The sequence below is a fragment of the Gekko japonicus genome, unplaced genomic scaffold (assembly GCF_001447785.1).
Source record: "Gekko japonicus isolate JY-2015 unplaced genomic scaffold, Gekko_japonicus_V1.1 scaffold1382, whole genome shotgun sequence".
NCBI lineage: Eukaryota > Metazoa > Chordata > Lepidosauria > Squamata > Gekkonidae > Gekko > Gekko japonicus.
The window spans coordinates 329455-352632 of NW_015164712.1; the positions used below are offsets into that span (position 1 = coordinate 329455).

The 23178-nt window shown below is 47.0% G+C and overlaps 1 protein-coding gene across 1 annotated transcript in view; it reads left to right on the plus strand.

Moving 5' to 3' along the window:
- IGSF11 (immunoglobulin superfamily member 11) overlaps nt 1-22233 on the plus strand; it is a 38524-nt gene extending 16291 nt beyond the window's left edge. The window contains exons 3-7 of the mRNA XM_015409551.1: nt 1327-1534; nt 4174-4329; nt 11504-11626; nt 16987-17137; nt 19627-22233. Of these exons, the coding sequence (XP_015265037.1) occupies nt 1327-1534; nt 4174-4329; nt 11504-11626; nt 16987-17137; nt 19627-20068 (1080 nt within the window). The 3' untranslated portion in view covers nt 20069-22233. The remainder of the gene's footprint in view (nt 1-1326; nt 1535-4173; nt 4330-11503; nt 11627-16986; nt 17138-19626) is intronic.
- The last annotated feature ends 945 nt before the right edge of the window (nt 22234-23178 follow it).

A 23178-nucleotide genomic window follows, 5' to 3' on the forward strand; every position in this document is an offset into this window, starting at 1 on the left:
GGGGCTTTCTGGCAGCAACTTGAAGCAGCTCACAGGAAAATACCAAATAATATCAATTATTTTCAACAGATAATTCAGTAAAGCAAACAAATCACATGTATCCTGGGCTGGTCTTGAAAGATGACACTCCTAAGCCAGGCCTCATTCTCCAGGCTTTAGATAAAGAGCCAAGGACCAAGAGCCCTTTGGCTCATGTCACTGACTCCACTCAGGCTTTTAATATTGGTAAAAAGAGGATAGGAAACACAGGGCTTTTCCTCATGAGTTTTCCCTATCAGTTCTGGCCCCATACTACTTCAGTATATCCCATGATTTTCGCATGCGTTTTTGTGTCTTTAGTTTTCGCTCCCCCCATCCCCCCCCCGTTCTTTGAGAGTATTTTTACCCCAGTCTTTTTCTGGAAACTGATTTGGAGTTGCCTTTTTCCTTGTGTGTAATGTTTCTGTCAGTTCTGTCACTTTTCTTTGTCCAACCTACTCCCCCCATCTCTAGCCCACTTTCGATGAGTGGACTGTTGTTATCATTGAACCACTCCCTCTCCCCACACCCGAAGACAAGTGGTTTTGTTTTAGGATTTGTTTTAAGGCACTAAAATATTAATATATTGATATAACAGTATAAGGAGAGGTTTAGCAGGTCCTCTGAATTCCGAGCTTTCACTTAAAAATTAAGTCTCTATCTCCTTCCCTTGTGAAGATACAAGGGAAAAGGCATATATCTGAAAAGGAAGGGGCTAGCTACTTACTTCTTCCATTATCAGATGAGATCCTTTTTATTATGTACAAAAGATCCCTCCCATATCGGAAGTTGCCATCCAGTTTTATTAGAGCATGGACCTGATTTGACCGTCAGATTTCTTCAGCCATTGTACTGTGGGGATGCAAAACAGTGTGGCTTTGAAACAATAAATAAGACATTGAGAGCAGGCTGTCTGTCCTCTATTTTCCACTCATTTGTTCCAGAAATGCAAACCTGTGCCTTGTCCTGGAACATTTCCCCCACTGTTGCTACTTGTAAACTTCTTTTTGTATGGTGTTTCCAAGAGGGAAGTAAAACAGTGAAACAAACAAGGTCTGACTCTTCATTTGAGGGTACTTCACTGAAATGTACAGTGGGAATACTTCTCCGTGGTAGCAAAAGTCCAAATGGAGTACATAGTCAGCATCCAGGGACTCCTTATGGTTCTTAAGCTCTGAAATACAGTTGGGGTGTGCGTGTGTTTAGCATGCTAAAACATAGGACATTGAAGTCTGTGCCTAATTAGCTAACAAGCCCTTATTGCAACTTTTGCTTTCCTCAAGGAGGTGTTGTGCTTTTCTTTTCCAGGTTATTATTTACCAGGGGGGTCAGATTTTTGACGGTGCACCCCAGTTCTATGGGCGAGTGGGGTTTGCAATGACAATGCCAACCACCAGTGCCTCCATCTTCATCAACAACACCCAACTCTCGGACACCGGAACTTACCAGTGTTTGGTCAACAACCTACCAGACCGAGGTGGCCGGAATATTGGAGTCATTGGACTCAATGTCTTGGGTATGTGCTTTGCATGGGGGACGGCTTATGGCAGATGAGTGTCAAAGGGCACAGAGTATCCTGTGCATAGGTATTCTAGATAAAAATGAATAGATCTGACCAGGACATTGTCAGGAAGTTTGATCTCTGATTTAGCATGAAAATTGCTGTCATAGGAGGATCTCGTATAGATTGGAGATGTGGCACTGGGAAAGAGGTAGTAGCTGATTCTTCTTCCCTCCTTGCCATTTCTCCAATTGAAAATGCCCTCCAACCATCCCCTAGCTGTTTAAGTCCACATGGCTGTGGGGAAGACATTTAGTATTTGGATAAGAAGAAGAGATTGGATTTATACCCTGCCTTTCACTACCTGAAGGAGTCTCAGAGAGGCTTACAATCTCCTTTCCCTTCCCCTCCCCACAACAGACACTCTGTGAGGTCGGTGAGGCTGAGTTCTTTGAGAACTGCTCTTGAGAGAACAGCTTTGAAATAACTTGTGACTGACCCAAGGACAGTCCATATACCTTGATTGCTAGACAGGCCTCATATGGGAGACCATTTTATTTCTCTTCCTTGCAACTTGGGCTATACCTGTGTGACAACACAGAGCAAACCATGGGAGAGATGGGACATAATGCTGGGTTGTAGGAGTCCCCAAGTAGCTTCAGTAGAAGGCAAGAATAAAAATTAGACAAGCCACAAATGGGGTATGCTCCACCTTTCCCTATGCTGTAGCAATCTTTGGAAAGGATTTCCCCACCACCACCACCACCATAGTGCTACACTGACAAGAACAGTTGTACCTTACAGACTTTTTTGTCCTGTGCCAGTTGTGCAGGTACAGAAGCTATGTGGACCATCCATCATCTGGCAAGCACTTTGCTTCAAGGCTCACAATCTGGCGCCTTCCAAAGTTTGCTTGCCTGCCCACTAACATCTTCCCCCAAGTAGCTTCAGTAGAAGGCAAGAATTAAAATTAGACAAGCCACAAATGGGTTATGCTCCACCTTTCCCCATGCTGTAGCAATCTTTGGAAAGGATTTTCCCCCCACCATAGTGCTACACTGACAAGAATAGTTGTACCTTACAGACTTTTTTGTCCTGTGCCAGTTGTGCAGGTCTTCTCAGTATGTGGACCATCCATCATCTGGCAAGCACTTTGCTTCAAGGCTCACAATCTGGCGCCTTCCAAAGTTTGCTTGCCTGACCACTAACTTCTTCCCTCGAGCTTGCTGCCCTTCCTCTTCTTAGGTCTTAAATAAGGTCTTCCAGCCTCATTTTCTTCTTCTTGTGATACTTTGTCTTCAGCTCCAGACTTCCATCAGCCATTGGAGTATTATACCCATATCCTTCAGCTCCACTGAGCATGATTTGAAGGTCTCCTCTGGCCTAAAGAGCCTTGGTCCAACTTAAGTTGCTCTTCCATTGACAGAAGAGTCTCTTAGGCTGAAGGAAACCTCCTTAGGCTGGATGAAGGTTACTTGGAAGATGGTTGGACCCACCCCATTATTTCCTCAGTTTTTTCTTTTTTTCTTAGGCCTCTGTCTTTACTGTTCCCTCTGTTGTTCATTGCCTAGTCTGAACCCTTCCTTCTGCTTCCTTGCCTCTGGATTTATGTTCCTTAACCTCTCTTGCAATTTTTGACCATTGAGCATTCTTGCCCTCAGTGTCTAGTCCTGCCCATGACATTTTCCCCTACCATTCAACCTTCATTCCCACCACCACCCCCAGCTAAACTTAATATTTGCTTCCCTTGCACAAGTACACATTGCTTCCCAGCAAATATTCTGCCCTGGGTTTCATTTACTCACCATTTAGAATGCTTGTGAACGTTCTATGGCATTGTAGAAGCTCATTCTGGGATTTACTGCCTTTAGCAGTTTACAATTTGGATGGCTGTAATAACAGATTTGTAGAAATATAGGTGTGTGTGTGTGTAATGGTATAGTGTAGCCTGATCTCACCAGATCTTGGAAGCTAAATGGGGTGAATGAATGAAAGGAAGAATCTTCAGAGGAAGGCAATGGAAAGCCACCTCTGCTTCTCACTTGCTTGAAAAGCCCTTGGTGGAGTCATCATAAGTTATCTGTGTCTTGACAGCACAAATGTAGATATGTAGGGGAGTTGGATTCCAGGGAAGCTGAATGGTAGAGTATCTTTGCAGAAAAGGAGTGTATAAAAAAGAAAACAAGGGAATGTAGCTATGTATGGTCCATTCTCATCTCTATGGGGTTTTTTTTTGTATTTGATGGATCCAAGGGCATAATACCTACCAGTCAGCAGTGCTGTCTTCTTGCATAGGAACCGATGTTGAACTTCCCATCCTTATTTGAATACCAGAATTTGGCTTGAAGCTAAAAGTTTTAGTGATATCTTTATTACATTAACTAGTGGGGAGCTGCAGATGTTGTTCTTCCCCGCAGAGGACTCGAATGGAAAATGGCCACACTTAAGTCAGCAGTTACGACTCAGGTTGCTTACTAGTGAGGCAGGCCTGAGCAGGTGACCTTGCCTGTTGCTTCCCCCTGAGTTTGGAGCCATCTGCAGATTTCCTCTCTTAGCCTATTTCTTCATTTGTTTAACTGTCTGTCTTCTGGAACAGCAGTTACTGAACACAGCTCCTGACTTGGCCATCCCTTCCCCCTCTTCTCTGATTGCAGTTCCTCCCTCTGCCCCGGTCTGCAGAATTCAGGGCTCTTTGAACATTGGCAGTGACATCACACTGACCTGCAACTCCGAAGAGGGCATCCCTCGGCCAACATACTACTGGGAAAGACTGGACAACACTCCCAAGCTGCCTCCAACAGCAACACAAGGTGACTGTTCCACTCTCTCCATCCCCCCCTTCCTGGTAATTTTATTTTTGCTATGCTTACTAGGGGGAACAGGCTGTAGCTCTATGGTAGGGTACCTGCTTTGCGTGAGGAAAAGCCCCAGGATCAATTCCTGGAAACCCTAGTTAAAGAATATCAGGTAGCCAGAGTGGGCAAATTTTATCTCCATCAGACATCTATTTATTTATTAGATTTATATCCTGCCCTCCCCAAATGGGCTCAGGGCGGCTAACAACAGAGGCAAATGCCATAACAAACAATTAAAACAGCATAAAAACAATCAATAAACAAAGTGCGGTGCTCTTGATGTTATATCATATTACTCCAAGATGGGTTCCATTTATCAACCTAGCCTGACAACGTAAGATCTTCGGTCATCTAGGCATCTTCCCAGGGTTGGCTTACTTATAGGTCTAATCCACCGTCGAAGATGGCAACTCGGTGGTGGCACAATGGCAGCGGCGGCTCCTATGCAAAGGCCTGGCAGAAGAGCTCCGTCTTACAGGCCCTGCAGAACTGTGCCAAGTCCCACAGGGCCCGGATCTTCTCTGGGAGCTCGTTCCACCAGACAGGAGCCGCCGCCGAGAAAGCCCTGGCCCTGGTTGCGGCCAACTTGATGTCCTTGGGGCCTGGAACCACCAATAGGTGCTGCACCCCAACCGTAGTGTTCTTGGGGGAACATATGAGGAAAGGCGGTACCTTAGGTACGCTGGACCCTGGCCATCAAGGGCTTTATAGGTAAGAACCAGTACTTTGAAGTTAATCCGGTACGCTATAGGCAGCCAATGCAGCGCCTTCAGCACAGGCTGGATGTGGTCCCATCTAGTGAGACCCATCAACAGCCTGGCCGCCGCATTCTGCACCAGCTGCAGCTTCCCGATTTGTGACAAAGGTAGACCCATGTAGAGAGTGTTACAGTAGTCCAACCTTGAGGTGACCATCGCATGGATCACTGTGGCCAAGTCTTCGCGGACAAGGAAAGGAACCAACTGCCGTGCCAGCCGAAGATGGTAAAAGGCTGACTTGGCAGTGGCTGCCATCTGGGCCTCCATCGATAAGGAGGAGTCCAGGAGCACTCCCAAACTCCTAACTCTGGACACCGGCACATATGGTACCCCATCGAAGGCCGGGAGAGGGAGCCCTAACTCCGAACTTAGGCCCAGGACCTCCATCTTCACCGTGTTTAACTTCAGCCGACTCAGTCTGAGCCAACCAGCCACAGCTTGTAATGCCCAATGAAGGTCATCTGGGTCAGAGTTTGACCGGCTGCCCAGATAAAGCTGGGTGTCATCCGCATATTGATGACACCCAAGACCCACACTCAAGAAGATGCCTCTGGGACTGCTGTTCCCCTATCGCCACCCTTTGTCCCCGACCTTGCAGGAACGTGGCAAACCATTGAAGGGCAAGGCGGTGGGCCAGCAGCTGGTGGTCAACCGTAACAAAAGCGGCCGACAGATCTAACAACAGCAATGCCGTCACACCACCTCAATCCAGATGCCTACGGAGGTCGTCAGTCAGGGCGACCAATGCCATCTCCATCCCATGACCTGGGCGAAAACCGGACTGGAATGGATCTAAGACTGAAGCATTGTCCAGAAAGCCTTGTAGCTGTGATGCCACAGCCCTCTCTATAAGGGGCCAAATAGGGCAAATTGGACACCGGCCGATAGTTGGCCAATTCAGTCGAGTTCAAAGATGACTTTTTCAGGAGGGGTGGACCATCGCCTCCTTGAGTGCTCCGGGGAACCGTCCCTCCAAAGGGGACTTGTTGATAATCTCCCGCAGGGCACCTCGAAACCCCTCGTGGCCCACCTTAACGAGCCAGGAAGGGCACGGATCAAGGTCGCATGTGGTTGGGCACATAGATACGAGCAGTCTGTCAACTTCGTCCAGGCTGAGTGGGCTAAAACATTCCAAACACGGAACCGAAGGCGTGCAAGGGGCCTCAAGTTCGCTCACTGTCTCAATTGTGGCAGGGAGGTTGTGGTGGAGCGCCAAGACTTTATCTGCAAAATAGCTCGCAAAAGCCTCACAGCCAATGTCCAATTCCCTATCATTTCGCCTGCCCTTGGGCAGGTCTGTCAAAGACCAAATCGTACTAAATAATTGGGCTGGGCGTGAGCTAGCAGATGCAATCGAGGCCACATAGAAATCTTTCTTCGCGGCCTTCACTGCAATCTCATAGGCTCTCATAAGCGTCCTATAGGATGTTCTTGACGTTTCATCGCGAGCACGCCGCCTCCGTCTCTCTAGTCATCTCAGCCCTTGTTTCAGCTGCTGCACCTCCTGGGTATACCAGGGAGCACGCCTAGAACGAGTGCGGAGAGGATGCCTGGGAGTGATCTCGTCGGTGGCAGTGGAGAGCTGAACATGCCAGTCCTCCACTAGCTCATCTAATGAGCCGCCAGGGGGCCTTGGATCCCGCATCACCATCTGGAGCCGCAACGAGTCCATTTGACTCAAAACAGGGTCGGGGGGGGACATTCAGACGGGCCCTCAGGGCATGGTGATCCGACCATGGCACTGCCGAAACAGTGATCCGGTCCACCGTCACTCCCGCCGCAAAGATCAAATCGAGCGTGTGACCGGCCCGATGCGTGGGAGCCGAGACGAATTGAGAGAGTTCCAGTGCCGCCATGGACAACACTAGGTCCACAGCCCAGCTGGAGGTCGCGTCCTCAGCATGGACGTTGAAGTCACCCAAGACAAGCAGCCTAGGGTGCTCCAGCGCCCAGCCTGATACGGCCTCCAGCAGGGATGGCAGACAATTGGCTGGTGTGTTATGTGGTCGGTACACCAACCAAATAGCCAAACTCTCCTCAGCCTCCAGCATCGCGCTGACACACTCTATGCCTGCGATCTCTACCTGCGGAAGCGCCCTGAAGGAGTAAGCCTCCTGAATGAAAAGTGCCACTCCTCCCCCTGCCCCCTAGTCTGTGATTGGTAAAGGACCGAGTAACCCGGCGGGGTCATTTGGGCGAGAGCCACTGTCTCTCCCTCCCTCGCCCAGGTCTCCGTCACGCATGCCAGGTCCGCCTGTTGTTCAATCACAAAATCCCGAAGGATTGAGGTTTTGTTGTTGATGGACCTGGCGTTGCACAATACCAATGACGGAGGGGGGTTATGAATCCTGGCCCCACTGCCAGCTACCCTTGGGATGGGTCATAGGCTGGAAGGGCGCCAAGCCATTCTATATCTAGAAAAACCACTACCAGTTAAAGCAGTTGGTACTGAGTTAGAGGGACCAGTGGTCTAATTGGGCATCGGGTGACTTTATCTGTTCTGCAAATACTGAGCTCATCTCCACACTGCTGCCAGGATGGATGGAAAAAGATGAAGAAGAGATTGGATTTATACCCCACCCTTCACTACCCAAAGGAGTCTCAGAGTGGCTTACAATCCCTTTCCTTTCCGCTCCCTGCAACCGACACCCTGTGAGGTAGGTAGGGCTGAGAGAGTCCTCTCGAGAACTGCTCTTGAGAGAACAGCTCTGAGAGATCTTGTGACTTACCCAAGGTCACACCAGCAGCTGCATGTGGAAGAGTGGGGAATCAAACCTGGTTCTCCCAGATTAGAGTCTATGCTCCTAACCACTACACCAAACTGGCTCTCACAGTGGAGACACCTTAGGATGGAGACACCTTAATCCTAATGATGGGGTCAGGGAGGGGAGGAAGACATTAAATATTGTCTTGATAAATGCAAACAAACTAAATAAAATATAGATCAAGATGGGTAGCCATGTTAGTCTGTCCGTAGCAGCAGAAAAGAGCAAGAGTCCAGTAGCACCTTAAAGGCTAAGAAAATATGTGGCAGGGTATGAGCATTCATGAGTCACTGTATCTGAAGAAGTGAGCAGTGACTCACGAAAGCTCATACCCTGCCACGTATTCTGTTAGTCTTTAAAGTGCTACTGGACTCTTGTTCTTTTCTAAATAAAATAACGTTGCCATTCATGCATTTGAGCCTACAGGGTATAAGGTGCCCTCTAGTGGTCCTTCTGATTATAGTGTATTAAAAAATCCCCTCAGAGCACTGGTGGCTAACCCTTTTGGGCCAAGCCAGGTCGGAAGTCTGACATTTTAGAGTGCATCATGGTAGAACTGCTATGTAGTTTTACCACTAGATTGCAGGATCAGGGTAGAGGCAGCAGTGAGGAGCAGGACAGGCAGGTAGCTATGCAGATCTGATTCTCTGCCATCGTTTGGTCTGTGGGACTCAGATGTGCCATGGACTCTGGCAGTTTGTGCTGCACATGGTTCTCTTTCTCTAGAGATACGTTTTCCATGTCCTGCAGGGATCCAAATTGACTGACAAAATAAATATTCCAGAGGGGTAGCCATGTTGCTCTGTTGAAGCAAAACAAAACACAAGTCCGGTGGCACTTTAAAGCCTGTGTGTGTATGTGTGTTCTGGGCCATCAAGTCACTTCCAACTTATGGTATCCCTATGAATGACCTCCAAAACATCCTGTTGTTAACAGCCTTGCTCAGGCCTTGCAAACGGAGGGCCAGCAACATTATTCCAGTGTGAGCTTTCATGAGTCAGAACTCACTTCGTCAGATGCTATGGAAAGAAAGAAAATCATTTTCCTTGTGTTTATCTAGAGAATTACAAAAAAGGGGGAAAGGGGAGGAGTTGAGAAAAGACAGGCCTGATATTATAAATCAGATGTGATTCCCTGTGTCAGGGACTTGAATAGCTTAGGTTGTTATACATAATGGATGAGGAGAAAGGTCAGACGTTCTAGCTACTGATGTGGTGAAGATAAACAAAAGTGGAATACAGTAGGACAAATAACAGAGTAATTAAGGAAGAAGACATCTGAAGCAGTCTGAAGTATATACATCTCTCATCTTGGCTGCTGATGCCACTGGAGTCCCCAAGGGAGGACTAGTTCATGGATTCTGGAAGTGACTTGCAAAGTGGATTAAGTGAATTTCATCCTGTGATGAATGCACCAGCATTCCCAAGAATACAGCAAGGCCAGATATTTTCTATGGCAGCAATTTCTGAGAGCTCATCAGGAATTGTAGGTTTGCCATGCCCCCCCTGGAGGAGGGGATCCCCAACTCTAGCCCCCCCCCAGCACCAATCAGCTGGCTGTATGGAGATTTACCGGCAGCAAAAGGAGGCCTAGGGCTGTGTCACTGGCAATGCAGTGATGTGACATCACTGGAAGTGACTAGGGATGGGCATGAATTGGCTCACAGACTAAAGTTCTGCATGAATTTTGCACGGTTCGTGGTTCGCCAAGCAATGTTTGTGGAAGGGCCAACAGCACGAACATTCCACAAACATTGGTGCTGCACATTCTGCTCTATGGGATCAGAAGGCTATTTATCAGCTCAACTCTGCAGTGTCTCCTCTGCTGGCTGTTGGCAGTTAGACAGAGAGGCAGGGAACTTGTTAAAAGCAGACTAGCACAGATCAGGGGAAGGAGGCGCCAAGGGCCCTGGTGATGCCCTGGACTCCAGTGGCCTGGCAGGATGGGTTTAGGGCCCAGGGATGGGGGCCTGTGGTACGCAGGGGGTGGAGGACTTCTTGCCCCCACAACAAACACCCTTTTATCCACTTTCATCCTCATGGCACACAGAGGTGTTCAGGAATTTGAAGCAAGCAGAGGACTGGCTTTTAACACTTCATAATGCATAAACTATTTTTGTAGTACTGGGAGCAATCCTGAGGGTTTGCTTCAAAAGCCACTCCTCTGCTTCCCTTGCTTGTTTTGTGTGGCTAGGGTGCCTGCCAAGTTCTCATGGAGTTACTTTGGGGGAGCCCTTATCTAAACTCTGGGGGATGTCTGCCTTTCTGTCCTTCAAAACCTGCCTTTGGAGACTTGGGGGGGGGGCTGCAAGCCTAGAGGGATGCTTGCCTTACTTCCAGTTACTTCCAGGGAGGGGTTCTGCTCATGTGAAGTTTCCCTGTGCATTTGGTGTCACTGGCTTGTTCCTGAGCCATTTCACAGACTCCTGTAACTGCAGCTGTCTTTTCCAGCGAAAGCACTGGGGAGACCTTGGGGGGTGGGGTCTGTAACTGGGACCCCAGAAATGTAATCTGCACCCAACTTGGAGAGATTGTAGAGGAGTGGGTGCCAGGGTGGTTCCTTGTGTGTTTGGTGTGTGTAGCTTGCATTCTATACACTTTTGAACCCGTGCCTGACATTTTTCCTCGGGACATCTTATTTGGTGGGCCATAATTTGGACCCCCAAAATTCAATCTGCACGTAACTTGGAAGGCATGTAGAAGAGAATCCGTGGGAGGTCCCTTCTGAGTTTGATGCCTCTAGCTTGCACTGGGTCTGTTCTATATAATCCTGAACCTCCTGAACCTGCACCTGTCATTTTCCCAGAAAGCAATTTCCTGGGAGCACCTTCGGGGGGGGGGGGGCTGTAACTTGGACCATTAAGTCAAATTCTCATCAAATGTGGAGTGAAGGTAGAGGAGAGTCAGCCGGAGATCTCCTGCAAATTTGATGCCTCTAGCATGCTGGAGGTGCTTTCTACCATATCACAAACTGAACTGGTCCATCTATCAAAAAGTTCATGACGGTCTGTGGTTCACAAACCAAGCATGCCACAAAACTGAATTGAATACATTTTCTCAGTTTGTGCCCATCCATAGAAGTGACCAGCACCATAAGGACACCTTGGATTTTGGGCAAAAATTCTATGGTAAATATGACTTCTACTAAAAACCACAGCATCCCCACATCACTGGCAATGTTACTTCTGGTGGTGGTGGGTGGTGAGGTAAAATGTTGGCCTCTATTTGAAAAATCTGGATTTGAAAAGATCTGTGGTGAAGCTGTTCCTTACTGAGGGGGCCCAAGCACAGCCTACATTTACTCCTTGTTAAAATTACAGTTAGATTGTTGATGCCCTTGCCAGTTTGCCGGCCTTGTTTTCTCAGTCCTAAGCTTTCACATGCATGAAAAAAATAATCTTTAAGAAGAAAATGTCCACCGTAAGCTCCTTAAATCATCTTATCTGTGTTGGATGTTTTTTATATGAAGGATGTTCTCTATGTTGTCTCTTCAGAGTCTTGTAGCAGAATTTACAATGTGCTGGATATGTCTTTTTAAAGTCATGGTGGGCTGGTGGCCATTTCTTTTTCTTCATAATTTGAGAACTTTTCCTTCCTTTTCATCTAGACCAAGTTCAGGGTACAGTCATTCTGCGCAATATCAGCACCATGTCATCAGGGCGTTACCAGTGCGTGGCTTCTAACGTCATTGGAAGCAGCACCTGTTTTCTGGAAGTTCAAGTGATTACACGTAAGTCCGTTTCAGTGACAGGCACTGGCTTGGTCTGGATATTGCACAAAACCATAGTTTAACTAAGCTAACCCTGATTGGTGTGGTTGAATACAGGCCACTCCATTATCTGTGGCTGCTTTGCATTCATCAAACCAGTATCTGAAGCTGAGATCTAAGTGGGGGTCTATTAACCACAGTTAGCTTTAACTATGATTTCACATAATGTCTGAATGCAGGAATCCTAGTTTAGTCTTGGATTGTTCTCTAAAGATACCCTCCCAAGGCAACAGAGGCAAGGTAAAGAAACTAGTATTTGTAGAGGCAAACCAGGATCTGAGTGATACTTTGGGAGCTGAATTCTGGTTTCACAAACTAACTGTAAATATACTAAGCAATGGTTATGTGTGACCCCTGAAGCAAGGCCTTGTTCCATTAAATAATTTCTGCATCTATTTCTCAATGTCTACCAGATATGAATGCACAAACAGGATGCAGGGAAAGCATTATTGCTTTCTGCTGAAGCTGTAGGGCCCCGTTCTCACTGGGGGGAAAGGTGCAGCTGAAGTGCGGCTTTTTTGAGCCGCATCAAAAGAGACACGCGGCGGCGGGATCAGACAGATCCCCCGAGCCGCCACACAGTTGCTCCCCGGCACGATCAGATGCCGGGGGGAAGCCACAAATCGGTGAGCAAGGCAGCCCGCTGTGCATGTGCATGCCTGTGCAGTTTGGCCGGGGGGGCTTGCATGCTGCCGGAGACGGGTGCGCCGGCGATCACACGGCCACCCCTGCTGCGGATTTTCAGGTAAGTAATAGTGTTTTGTAGGTTTTTTTCTGATCCACATCTTCGGCCAGAAGAGACGGATCGGGGACGGGTGCACGCCACTTCCCAGATATTGCGGTGTGATCGCACCCACTTGATTGACCCTCTCGCGGATCAAAGCCTCCCATGTGACCGAGGCCTAGGTTGTCCAATTGCTGACTTATTTATTCATTGCACAATCATAGGGAAGTTGAGTCACTTGCTCAGGAAAAGATTAGGCATGATTGTTGTTACGAATTGCTAAAAACAGCCATACATGGATAAGGGATTCAGGTGCTTGCTATTTCCCCCCAATGGGCCAAGTAACTCTCAGGTTTGGGTGATCTAAATCAGGAATCCCTTGTGCAGTGGGGTGAGGGTAAATATCCCACATGCTGTGACTCCACTCCAGATTGCCTCCTTCCCTGGTACTATTTTAGCCTTTTAAAAACATGGTGGATGTTCTTGATCACAGACCTCATGAGTGGGAGCTCTTGATCTCTGTTAGATGTGTTGTCTGGACATTTGTGGATCTTGTAAAATTTACAAGCACCCAGATACCTCCTCCTATTTTTACTACAGTGAGATCTTCGAGTCTTTGTTCTGATGTGACACTACGCACAGGAATATAAGAAGTGCATCTTCTTTAGTAATGTTAAACTCTGCTCCATGTGTTTCTACATCCATTCAGATGTAAGCCTGTTGCCTCCAAAAAAAAAGAAGGCACTAAATGGTGGAGACAATTTAGGGAGCAATCCTAAGCAGGCCGACTCTGAAGTTAGTCCCATTTTAATGGGGTTTGCCCCAGCAAATGGGGTGCTGCACTGTCAGGGTTGGAACAGGCCATAAAGCAAGAGAGTGGATAGTTTATCAATGATATTAGGGATGGGCAGAACTACTATAAAAGGTTTTGGAAGGCAGCATTTGGGAAGGGAAACAGGAGCTTCTGTAATAGGTTCTGCAGAATAAGACTGCATTTGAAAAGCTGTCATGTTTGATTTGAATATCCTCATTTCAATTTTCTTTCTACAAAATAAACCTGAATCCTTATTTTGCACCACTTTCTCTTTCCTTGTGTCAATTTTGTCCAGTTCGGGTTAACATATTTCTCAGTGGGCTTTTTTGCACACCATATTTTCTTGGCAGTCTATCCACAAGGAGTATAAATGGTTTGGGTTTGGTTCTTCTGCATGCCTGCCCTCCCTCTGCATTTTCACAGTTGTAGAGTGGTTTTATTTTCTTCTGCCCATGCCTTAAATAATCAGGATTTTCAAGGGAGTCTGCTGATGTCATTGGTGGTATCATAACACCCGCACATTTTAATTTTGTGTGTGTGTGCTTATATTGATGTATCATTGTAATGATAGGCCAAGCATGTTCTCTGATTTCCCAGCTTTCATTTTTTTTTTTTAGCGTAAGTTTTCAATTCCTTCCATCATGGAGTTGTCTGGAAAAGACATATCACTGAAGGGGGGGAGGGGGACTAGAGATTTACTTTTGACTTTTTTTCTTCTTTAAAATATAATAGTATAGGCTTGCCAAGTCCCCCCGGGGGTGGGGAAAACCCCGCCCCAGAGGCCCGTTCCCTGCCGGCAGTGGATCGGGCCCCGGGGGAACCCCACCCCCACGTGCACGTCACCAGGAAGTGACGTGACGCCGCTGGGCACGCTGGCAGCTGGTCCACGACCATCCGAGGGAAAACTCTATGGTTTTCTATGGTTTATGCTCAAGCCGCAAGCCGGGAGTCCCCTGCTGCGGCGATTTTTTCACTTAGCAACCCTATAATAGTACTATATGAGTAGTATTCTAAAAATTAACTTTCCTCAAGTCTAGGCGTCTGCTCAACAATAATAATCAAAATAAAACGTAAAACACTAATTAATAACTATAAACAAGAGTTCAAATATTAGAAAGGAATATGTCACAAAGTATGACCCTTTATTATTATTTAACTAAATTCCCCACTAAAAAGTGGTTCAGGTTTGTTGCTCCCTGCTTAACCAGCAGGGCAAAGGGTGTAGTATCTTTTTTTACACCCTAGCAATCAACCTAATTTAACAAAAATAAAAATAAAATAATGGGGGGCCACTGGTGAAATATAGAATAGTAAAACAAAAATCCCATTCCCCCCTCTCAGCCACTGTTATAATTGTATAGGTTCTGTGACTGAGTATTTAACTCAAGTTGTTAATGGATCCCTGAGTTAATAAATACCAAATGTAATATTTCAACAATGAAGTTAAAAATAAAGCAATTCAACAGTATAACAGTAATGAAATATTCTATAGAATATAATAATCATGATTATCTTTTTGCCAAATAATGAAATACATCTTTTGGTTGAAATTTTTTAAAGCTATGTGGCCCATAAATGAGATTTTTGATTAATCTTCAGATTCCTGTTGCATTGATAATATGTAATTGGTGTTGGAATACAAGAAATAACTATTAAACTTTTCAATCACACAGCACATAAATTAGATTTTTGATTAGCATTTAAATTCATGTTTTACTTTACTTTACAATTCGATTTATATACCGCCCTTGACCCCTAGGGGTAGTAATAATATTATATTTCAACAATAACATTTTTAACTATGTTCTAAAAAACTATAGTTTTTGGCTAACAATTAAAATCCTGTTGTGTTGGTAATAGTAGGCCTTAACTAAAACATTTTCTTATTTGTAGAGACTTACTTTAAAAAAAATGAAAGCTGGGAATTCAGAGAGACTGCTTGACTTGTCATTACAATGATATATCAATATATCACTATTTTTGCCTTTTTAAAACGTCAAAAATGAAACCACTCATCTTCAGGGTGGGTGGGGGGAGAGAGAGTGGTTTCATGATGACAACAGACCAGTCATCAAAAATTGGGATGGAGGTTGGTGGGGAAAAGTCAACTCCAAATCAGCTTCCAGAAAATGATTAAGGTAAGAGTGGTCTCAAAAGTACCAGGAAAAAACTGCACCACTCCCAAAACAGAAGGAAAAACTAAAAGCACAAAAATGTGTGTGGAAATCAGGGGATAAGCTGAAGTAGTATAGGGCCAGAACCAATGGGGGGGGGAATGGGGGAAAGCCCAGTGTTATTTTGACATTACTTTATAAATGCCACATATCAGGCACATAATGTATTGAAGGCATTAAATAAAATCAAAAAGAATAACAACAGCAGGAAAATAACCATGATTGTATATGAAATCCAAGAGTTACACAATTGGCCTTTCTTCCTCTCAGCAAGGAAGAAATGTCTACTCAGAACATGAAATGTGGCAGTTCAGAGTAGTCCAAGGAGAACTCCTTTTTGGCAAAGGGTCATTTTACCATCCCATCACCATGCCCATGCTTCTTCATGTTTAGCCTTTTGAAGCAAACCTGTAGTGAAGGGGAGAGCCAATTTGGTGTAGTGGTTAAGTGTGCGGACTCTGATCTGGGAGAACGGGGTTTGATTCCCCACTCCTCCACTTGCACTTGCTGATGTGACCTTGGGTCAGTCACAAGGTCTGGCACAGCTGTCCTTGAAAAAGAGCCGTTTGTGTCAGAGTTCTCTCAGCCCCACCCACCTCACAGGGTGTCTGTTGTGGGGAGGGGAAGGGAAAGGAGTTTGTAAGCCGCTCTGAGACTCCAAGTGAAGGGTGGGGTATAAATCCAATCTCCTCCTCCTCCTCCTCCTCCTCCCTCCTCCTCCTCCTCCTCCTCCTCCTTTCCCTTCTGCCAGAATTCCAGAGCAGGTGTCGGCTAGTTGCGCCATGGGGTTGTGGTGTTCTCCCTGCTCCTCCCTCTCCTGCTGGAATGTGCTTCAGGTTTCTTCCTGTTATCTCTGCTGTGGCCTTGGAGACTTGCTCGACTGTACCACTGTTTCCCTCTGGGAGCTTCGGGCTGTTTTTCTGAGTGCGCTTGCTTGCTTTTGCTTATTGGCTCATACCTATCAGGGGGCCCTGTATGAACTGAGTATAACTGTTTGGGTTCCCGCCTAACCCCCCATTCCTGGCACAGATTGTGTTGAATGATGACCTGAGTACCTTCCTCAATAAACTGAACCTTAATAAAGGAATGTTGTTCAGTCTGAGTGACTTGGGACTCTGACAGCAGGTTGCAGAAAATGGAATGGATTCTGCAGTCCACTGTAACATGTGCATACTCCATGACGTCCAGCATGACAATTATTGGTGTAAACATTGGTTTCTAATTTCATTTGTGGGCTCAGCAACATCCTAGTACATCCTGAGAACATCCCTTTGATGCACTAGGCCAACTCTTTTGCATGGTCTAATTCATAAATGAAAATACCATATTTTTAATCACCAGATGTTATTTTTGGAATAGGCTGAGCAGTTTGTAGCACAGAGGATTGTGACTTGATTCCAAAACTGATTCTGCCTGACTCTCTGTAGGGGTCCTGGCCTGGACGCTGGCTGATGCCATTTGATGGAGTGATTAGCAGAAGTAATATATGAGAGGCCAACCTTGACAAGACTATCATCTCTCACGTTGCTAAAAACATGTTGTGGCTATGTGAACTCGTGTCGTGCTTTCTCCCAATTCAGATTTCTTGTATATTCCATGTCTTCTGCAGCACATCCACAGAGCATTGGCCTGATTGCTGGAGCTGCAGCTGCAGGAGCAGTGGTACTTGTGATCTGCATTGTTCTGGTGGCTGTGACACTCTTTTACTGGAAAAACAAACACAAGGAGGAAGAGGAGGAGGAAATTCCCAATGAGATAAGGTTTGGCCTCTAAGGCTTCTCTAAGCCATCTCTCTCTCTCTCTCTCCCTGCCCCATCTCTTCCTCTCTCTCTCTCTCTCTCTGTCTCTCTCACCACCTAATAGCAAGTATGTCACAAAACTATAGGTCAAAATAGGCAGGAGTTCCGTAGCACTTTAAAGACTAACAGAATTTTATTCCAGCCTAATCCACCATGGACTAGAGCCCATTTCTTCTGATGCAGTGAGTGGATTCTCTCAATGCATCTGAATAAGCATGCTTTAGTCCACAAATGCTTATGCCAGAATACAGTTCTGTTAGTATTTAAGGTGTCACATAAATACAGGGGTTTTTTTTGCTTCAACATACTAACAGGGCTCCCTCTCTGAAACAAAAATTTGGGCGGCAAGGGAAGGGCGGTGGCTCAGGCCACTTGCAAGAGTTCCCCACCACCTTTCAGAAGTTTCCCCCCCTCCTTTTAGCCAAGCAAACTGTGTGGGAGGGATTTCTCTTTCCTGTAGTCAGATCCCAGCTGGCTTCCTCTTGCATTGCACTGAGCTATGTTTTCCAAGGGGAGGTCCTCTTTCCCAAGAAGAATTAGATTTCCACGTGCAAGCAGCTCCTACCTGATTCGTACATTAGTTAGTTATTAGTTGCTATAGATTTTCCGGGTTGTGTGGCTGTGGTCTTGGCATTGTGGAACCTGACGTTTTGCCAGTAGCTGTGACTGGCCTCCTCAGAGGTATAACACAGAAAGATGGAGTACTCTCTGTGTCAAGGTGAGAAGAAAAATGGTAGGCAGGTAATTTATATCTACTACCATGCAGTTGTGGACATGCTTACATCGGGACCACACAGCGTAGCATTCAGACAAGAATAAAAGAACATGAAAGAAACTGCAGACTTGGCCAACCTGAAAAATCAGCAGTGGCTGAACATAGCCTAACTCAAACAGGACACGGTATTTTGTTCCAATACACTTAAAGGCTGGACAACACTTCCAATTACCATGTCAGATTATGCAGGGAAGCCATAAAAATTCATAAACATAAACACAATTTCAACAGGAAAGAAGAGAGTTTAAAAATAAATAGGGCATGGTTTCCTGTCCTGAAAAACACAAAAGGCTCTACATCTGACAATAGCACTACAGATAAGATTAGAATTTTTTTTTTATAAAGTTTTTTTATTGAAGTATAACAAATAGAATTTCAACAGCCAATCCACATACAAAAGAACCTCCTCAGAAAACATGAAACCTCCTCAGGAAACAATCCATATACAAAAGAACCTCCTCAGGAAAGCTCCTCCATTAGCATGTTCATAGCCTAGGAAACTCCTACAAGATAATGACTCAGCCCTATCCCACCTTCTGGAGTAGATATAAATTATCTGCCTGCCATTTTTCTTCTCACCTTGACACAGAGAGTACTCCATCTTTCTGTGTTATACCTCTGAGGAGGCCAGTCACAGCTACTGGCGAAACGTCAGGTTCTACAATGCCAAGACCACGGCCACAGAACCCAGAAAATCTACAGCAACTAATGAACTCCAGCCGTGAAAGCCTTCAACAACATATTAGTTAGGGAAAACGGATTAGGATCTACACCCATCGAGATCCTGTTTGCAGCCACTACCATCCTAATCCCTTGTAGAGACAGAACAGGGAGCCATGCCTATTGGACAGACCTCTCAGTTGGGATGAGGTTTATTGAAGGAAACACAGCCCTTGAGGTGTGAGGATCCCAAGCCATGTAAGGCTCTCAATGCTGAAACCATCAGCCTGAATTAACTCCAGAAGAAAATTGGTAACCAGTATAGTTTGGATCCTGCAACCCATAAGCACAGGGATTGGGGGCTCTTCCCCATGTTCCTCTCCCTGCAGCAGCCTTTTACCATCCTGGGGTAGTGGATTCCTGTGGTCACAGGACCTGCATGGATGCACTAATAATCAAGTGGGAGGCTGCAGGTGGGATGGGTGAAGCCGCCCTCTCCTCCCTCTTCCAGGGAAGGCAGTGTGGTGTAGTAGTTAAGACTGGCCCTCCCCACTTCCTTAAAACACTTGGTAGGTGCCAGAAAAAGTGTCAGCAGACACCATGGTACCCATGGGCACCACACTGAGGACAGGCAAACTCACCTTTTTTGTAAGCCACTTTGGGTCCTCATTGGAAAGAAAAGTGGGATATAAATATCTAAAAGAATATAAATCCCTTCCTTCTGACGTCATCAGGAGTGGGATGGGATGGAAGCAGCCTTTGTTGTGTTCTCACCAATCTTAGCCATGGCGGCATGATGGTAGTACGTGGGGACACTGAATAGGGACTTGTGTCAAACAAGACAGTGACATCATTGGGCCAAGAGGATTGGATTATCATTGCTTTCTGCATTTCTCCTTGAACTCTACCAGGGGTGTGTTCTCTACCAGGGGTGTGTTCATGAACATACTGAGGAGAAGGGTATTGAGAAAGGGGCACAACTTCAGACCTAATCATCTCCTCTGGCTTCTTTCAGGGAGGATGATCTGCCACCCAAATGCTCTTCATCCACCAAAGCGTTCCATGGTGATGCCTCCTCCTCAGAGAATGACACCCTCACCTCATCCAACACCTACAACAGCCGGTACTGGAACGACCCCAAAACCAACCATGCCACGGACTCCTTCACTCGCCTCAACAATGACACACGCCAGTCCTTCTCCCGCTCTGGGAGCACCAACGCCCGCCCCATCTATGCCAACGGAGGCCACCCGACCCCACCTCCACCCAAGACATTGGTGGTGACAACCAACACCGCCCCCTCTCCTCAGGAGATGTCCAGGAGCAATGGCTCAGTGAGCCGGAAGCCAAGACCCCAGCACACACGCTCCTATGCCGTGAGCCAGGCAACGCTGGAGAGGATAGGGGCCGTGCCTGTCATGGTTCCTGCTCAGAGCCGAGCAGGCTCTTTGGTGTAGGCGTGGCTCTAAGGAAAATGAGGACCTGTTGCACTGAGTGGGGTGGGGTGAAGACCTGATCCAAACAAGAGACTCTCCTCTTCCTGCCCGAAACGCGTTGAAGGAGAAGATCAAACCTCTCCTCTGTACTCTCTTGCACCCCCTATCAAGAATATCCCACTGGTGTGGTGGTCCCCCCCTTGCTACCCCACCCTCATGATCTCAGGGGGCTCCTCAGCTATAGCTGGATGTGCCAAGGCCAGGGGGAAAGGGGGCAACTCGACACATCATAGGGGGATGACGCCACGCTTGCTTGCCAAGCTCTGCCTAGTGGGAAGTCAGGAAGGTGGCCACAAGGATGGTGGGTGAGGTGAGGCAGGGTTTGCGGAGCCTTCTGGTCGATGGGTGAGCCTTCAGAGGAGAGGACTCAATAGCTTCACCTTAGCATGTCTACTAGTGGGCTCCAAGCAGATGCTTAAATGGGAGCAAGGGGTGAGATGCTGGTCCAGAAGAACAAGGCAGAGAGATAATCACAAATCAGGCCAAGCGAGAAGAGGATTGGGAGTGTGTGTGGGGGAATGGCTGGAGAATTATGTTCATGTCTTTATTTCTTCTTTTGGTCTCCCTCCCCCTCTCTTTGCTTCCCCAATTGGATGTTCTCCCTGCACTAGTTTTTTGGATGCTTTCTTGCACCCTTCGTCACCACCATGGAAACTGTTGTCACCCCAGCTTTGTCGTCCCCCCCCCCCGTCGCTGCCCTTGATGAGCTGCTTGGCGCCAGAACATACCACTGCTGTTGCTGCTGTTGCTAAGAGGAGGAGTTTGAGGAATGATGCCGGATGGATAGCTGAAGCCTCCCTTGCTTAAATGGGCTGCTGTGTTTCCCCAGACATGTGGCTTCCCTTTCCCCAGAGCTGGGCTTTGACGCTTAGGCCTTTTGCATGGCAGGGTCTCCCTACAGGGCTGATGGGGCTGGCCAGGCTTGTGAGGAACGTTCACAAGGAGGCGTCACATTGAACCTTCCCTCTTTTGGGCTTCTTTGTAGTACTGGGGGGAGGGGAAAAGAGCGAGCAAGGAGCAGCCCAGGGATGGCTCATGGCTGCATTGGCCCCCTTATTCTTCCCCCGCTGACCCCTTGCGGCCTGGTCAGCTCCAAGTGGCAGGCCGGCGCAAGGCCCGATCGCCGTCACATCTCACCTGCCCATGCAGCTTGACAGGTTCCAACTCTTGCAATTTAACTAGCCTTAATCAAAGTGGATTGTTTAGAAACCGATGAGGGTCTTTCATGCCCCAGAAGGGGATTCAGAGCCGGGGGCCGTTTCCTAATACCTCGAGGAGGCAGAGCCAAGGGACACCTCATGGAGTCCCGCCATCCACACCTGCCTCATTTGTAATGCTGACACACTGATCTCCTTAAAGGGAAAATGCTCCCCTCAAAAGCACTGAAGAGGCTTTCCTTCTGCACTGACAACAGACATCTTTCCGATCTAACCCCGGCACTATGAAAGAGACAGCTTGTTCCACAGGCTCCTCTCCACCTTCCGACATGCACTGGAAATGGGGTTCCTAAAGATCAGCCACAAGCGCTCTCCCGCTTCCACTCTGCCTCACCCCAACTTTCCTTTTCTTCCAAATGGGCAGGGAGGCCATCAGGGGAGAGCGGCCTGCTTGGGCCTTCCCTTAGTAGCCCTCCCCAGAGAGAGCCCCTTGGGTTGCACTGGGTTTGAAGCTGAGCTGAGATTCTGTGCCTTCTTTGCTTTTGGAAAAAAAAAAGGATTCTCCCTTTCTCCACACACACACACACACACATACACAAACACACAGAGTCCCTCCTCCCTCACGTAGGACACACACAACTTGCTTCATCGACTTCTGAGCACACCAGGCAGACAGATGGCTGCCGACTTTATACATGTTTCCCAGGGAGCAATCTCTCTCCTCATGTGCTCACTGCCGGTTTCTCCGTTCAGTTAGTTGGAGGTTGGGGGGCGGGGTGGGGGGGAGAGTGGTTTTCAAAACTGTAACATGAAAATAGAGAACAAGGTAACTCTCTCTCTCTCTCTCTCTCTGTCGGTTTTTATAACAACAAGAAACGTAAAAGACGTTTTCAAGGGATGCTGCCTATAGCAGTCCTACACTCCAGTGCTCAGAAAGCTCTTTTTGGGTTCTACTGTTCATGAGACGGTCTCCTCCTCTTTCTTTGTTCTTTCTAATTGTCTAAACAAATTCAATAAAAAGACTTATTCGTATAAAAGGGGAACCAGTTTGTCCGCCGTTTTGTTACTGGTTTGCCATGTGTCCCCTGGCTTTCTCAAAGGGCTTAGGGATAACATATGTGGTCCGAGTAGAAGGCAGGGGGTGGGAAGGTGGGGCATTTGCTGGGTTCCGGGACCGGGAAAGGACCCACAGCTCCCAAAGAGTCACACTTCATACTTTGCACAGAGCGGCACTCAGGAACTGGAGAGCCAGTGGGGTGTATTGGCTAGACCAGGACTCTGGGCATTGAGTCTAAATCCTAACTCAGCCATAGAGCTTGTTGGCTGACTTTGGGCCAATTGCTTGCTCTCAGACTCACCGACCTCTCAGGGCTGATGTAACAATAAAATGCAGAATAAAAGAACAAAAAACAAAACGCATGGTCAAGACCATGGCCGCGACCTGCACTTCTTGGAGGAAAGGTGGTCAGTGATATCATGAGAGCATCCTTGGTTTGCAGTCCCTACGTTTTCCAGATTTTTGCTGTTCAGTCGCACAGTCGAGTCCAACTCTTTGTAACCCCTTATGTTTCTTAGTAGAGATGCTTCTGAAATTCCCTACATTCACATTTTCCCCTTGGATTTGTAGTTCCAACTTGTCTTCTCTTTCTTCTAGAGCCAAGCTGCATTAGGGATCCTCTGTTCTGTTTGTTATTTCTAAAAGTCATACAAAGCTCTCTGCGTCCAGTTTGCCACAACTTTCAATCCTTTCCATTCATTTTGGCCTCCCCTTTCCTACATTAGCATTGGACATGGGTGCATTGACAAACACAGCAGACAAGCAGTAATGACATTCCTGTGTATATGACTGCATCATGATGCGTCTTGTGTGTTTTATCGATGGGTATGTGTAGTTGTGGGTTTTGCTGAATGCTG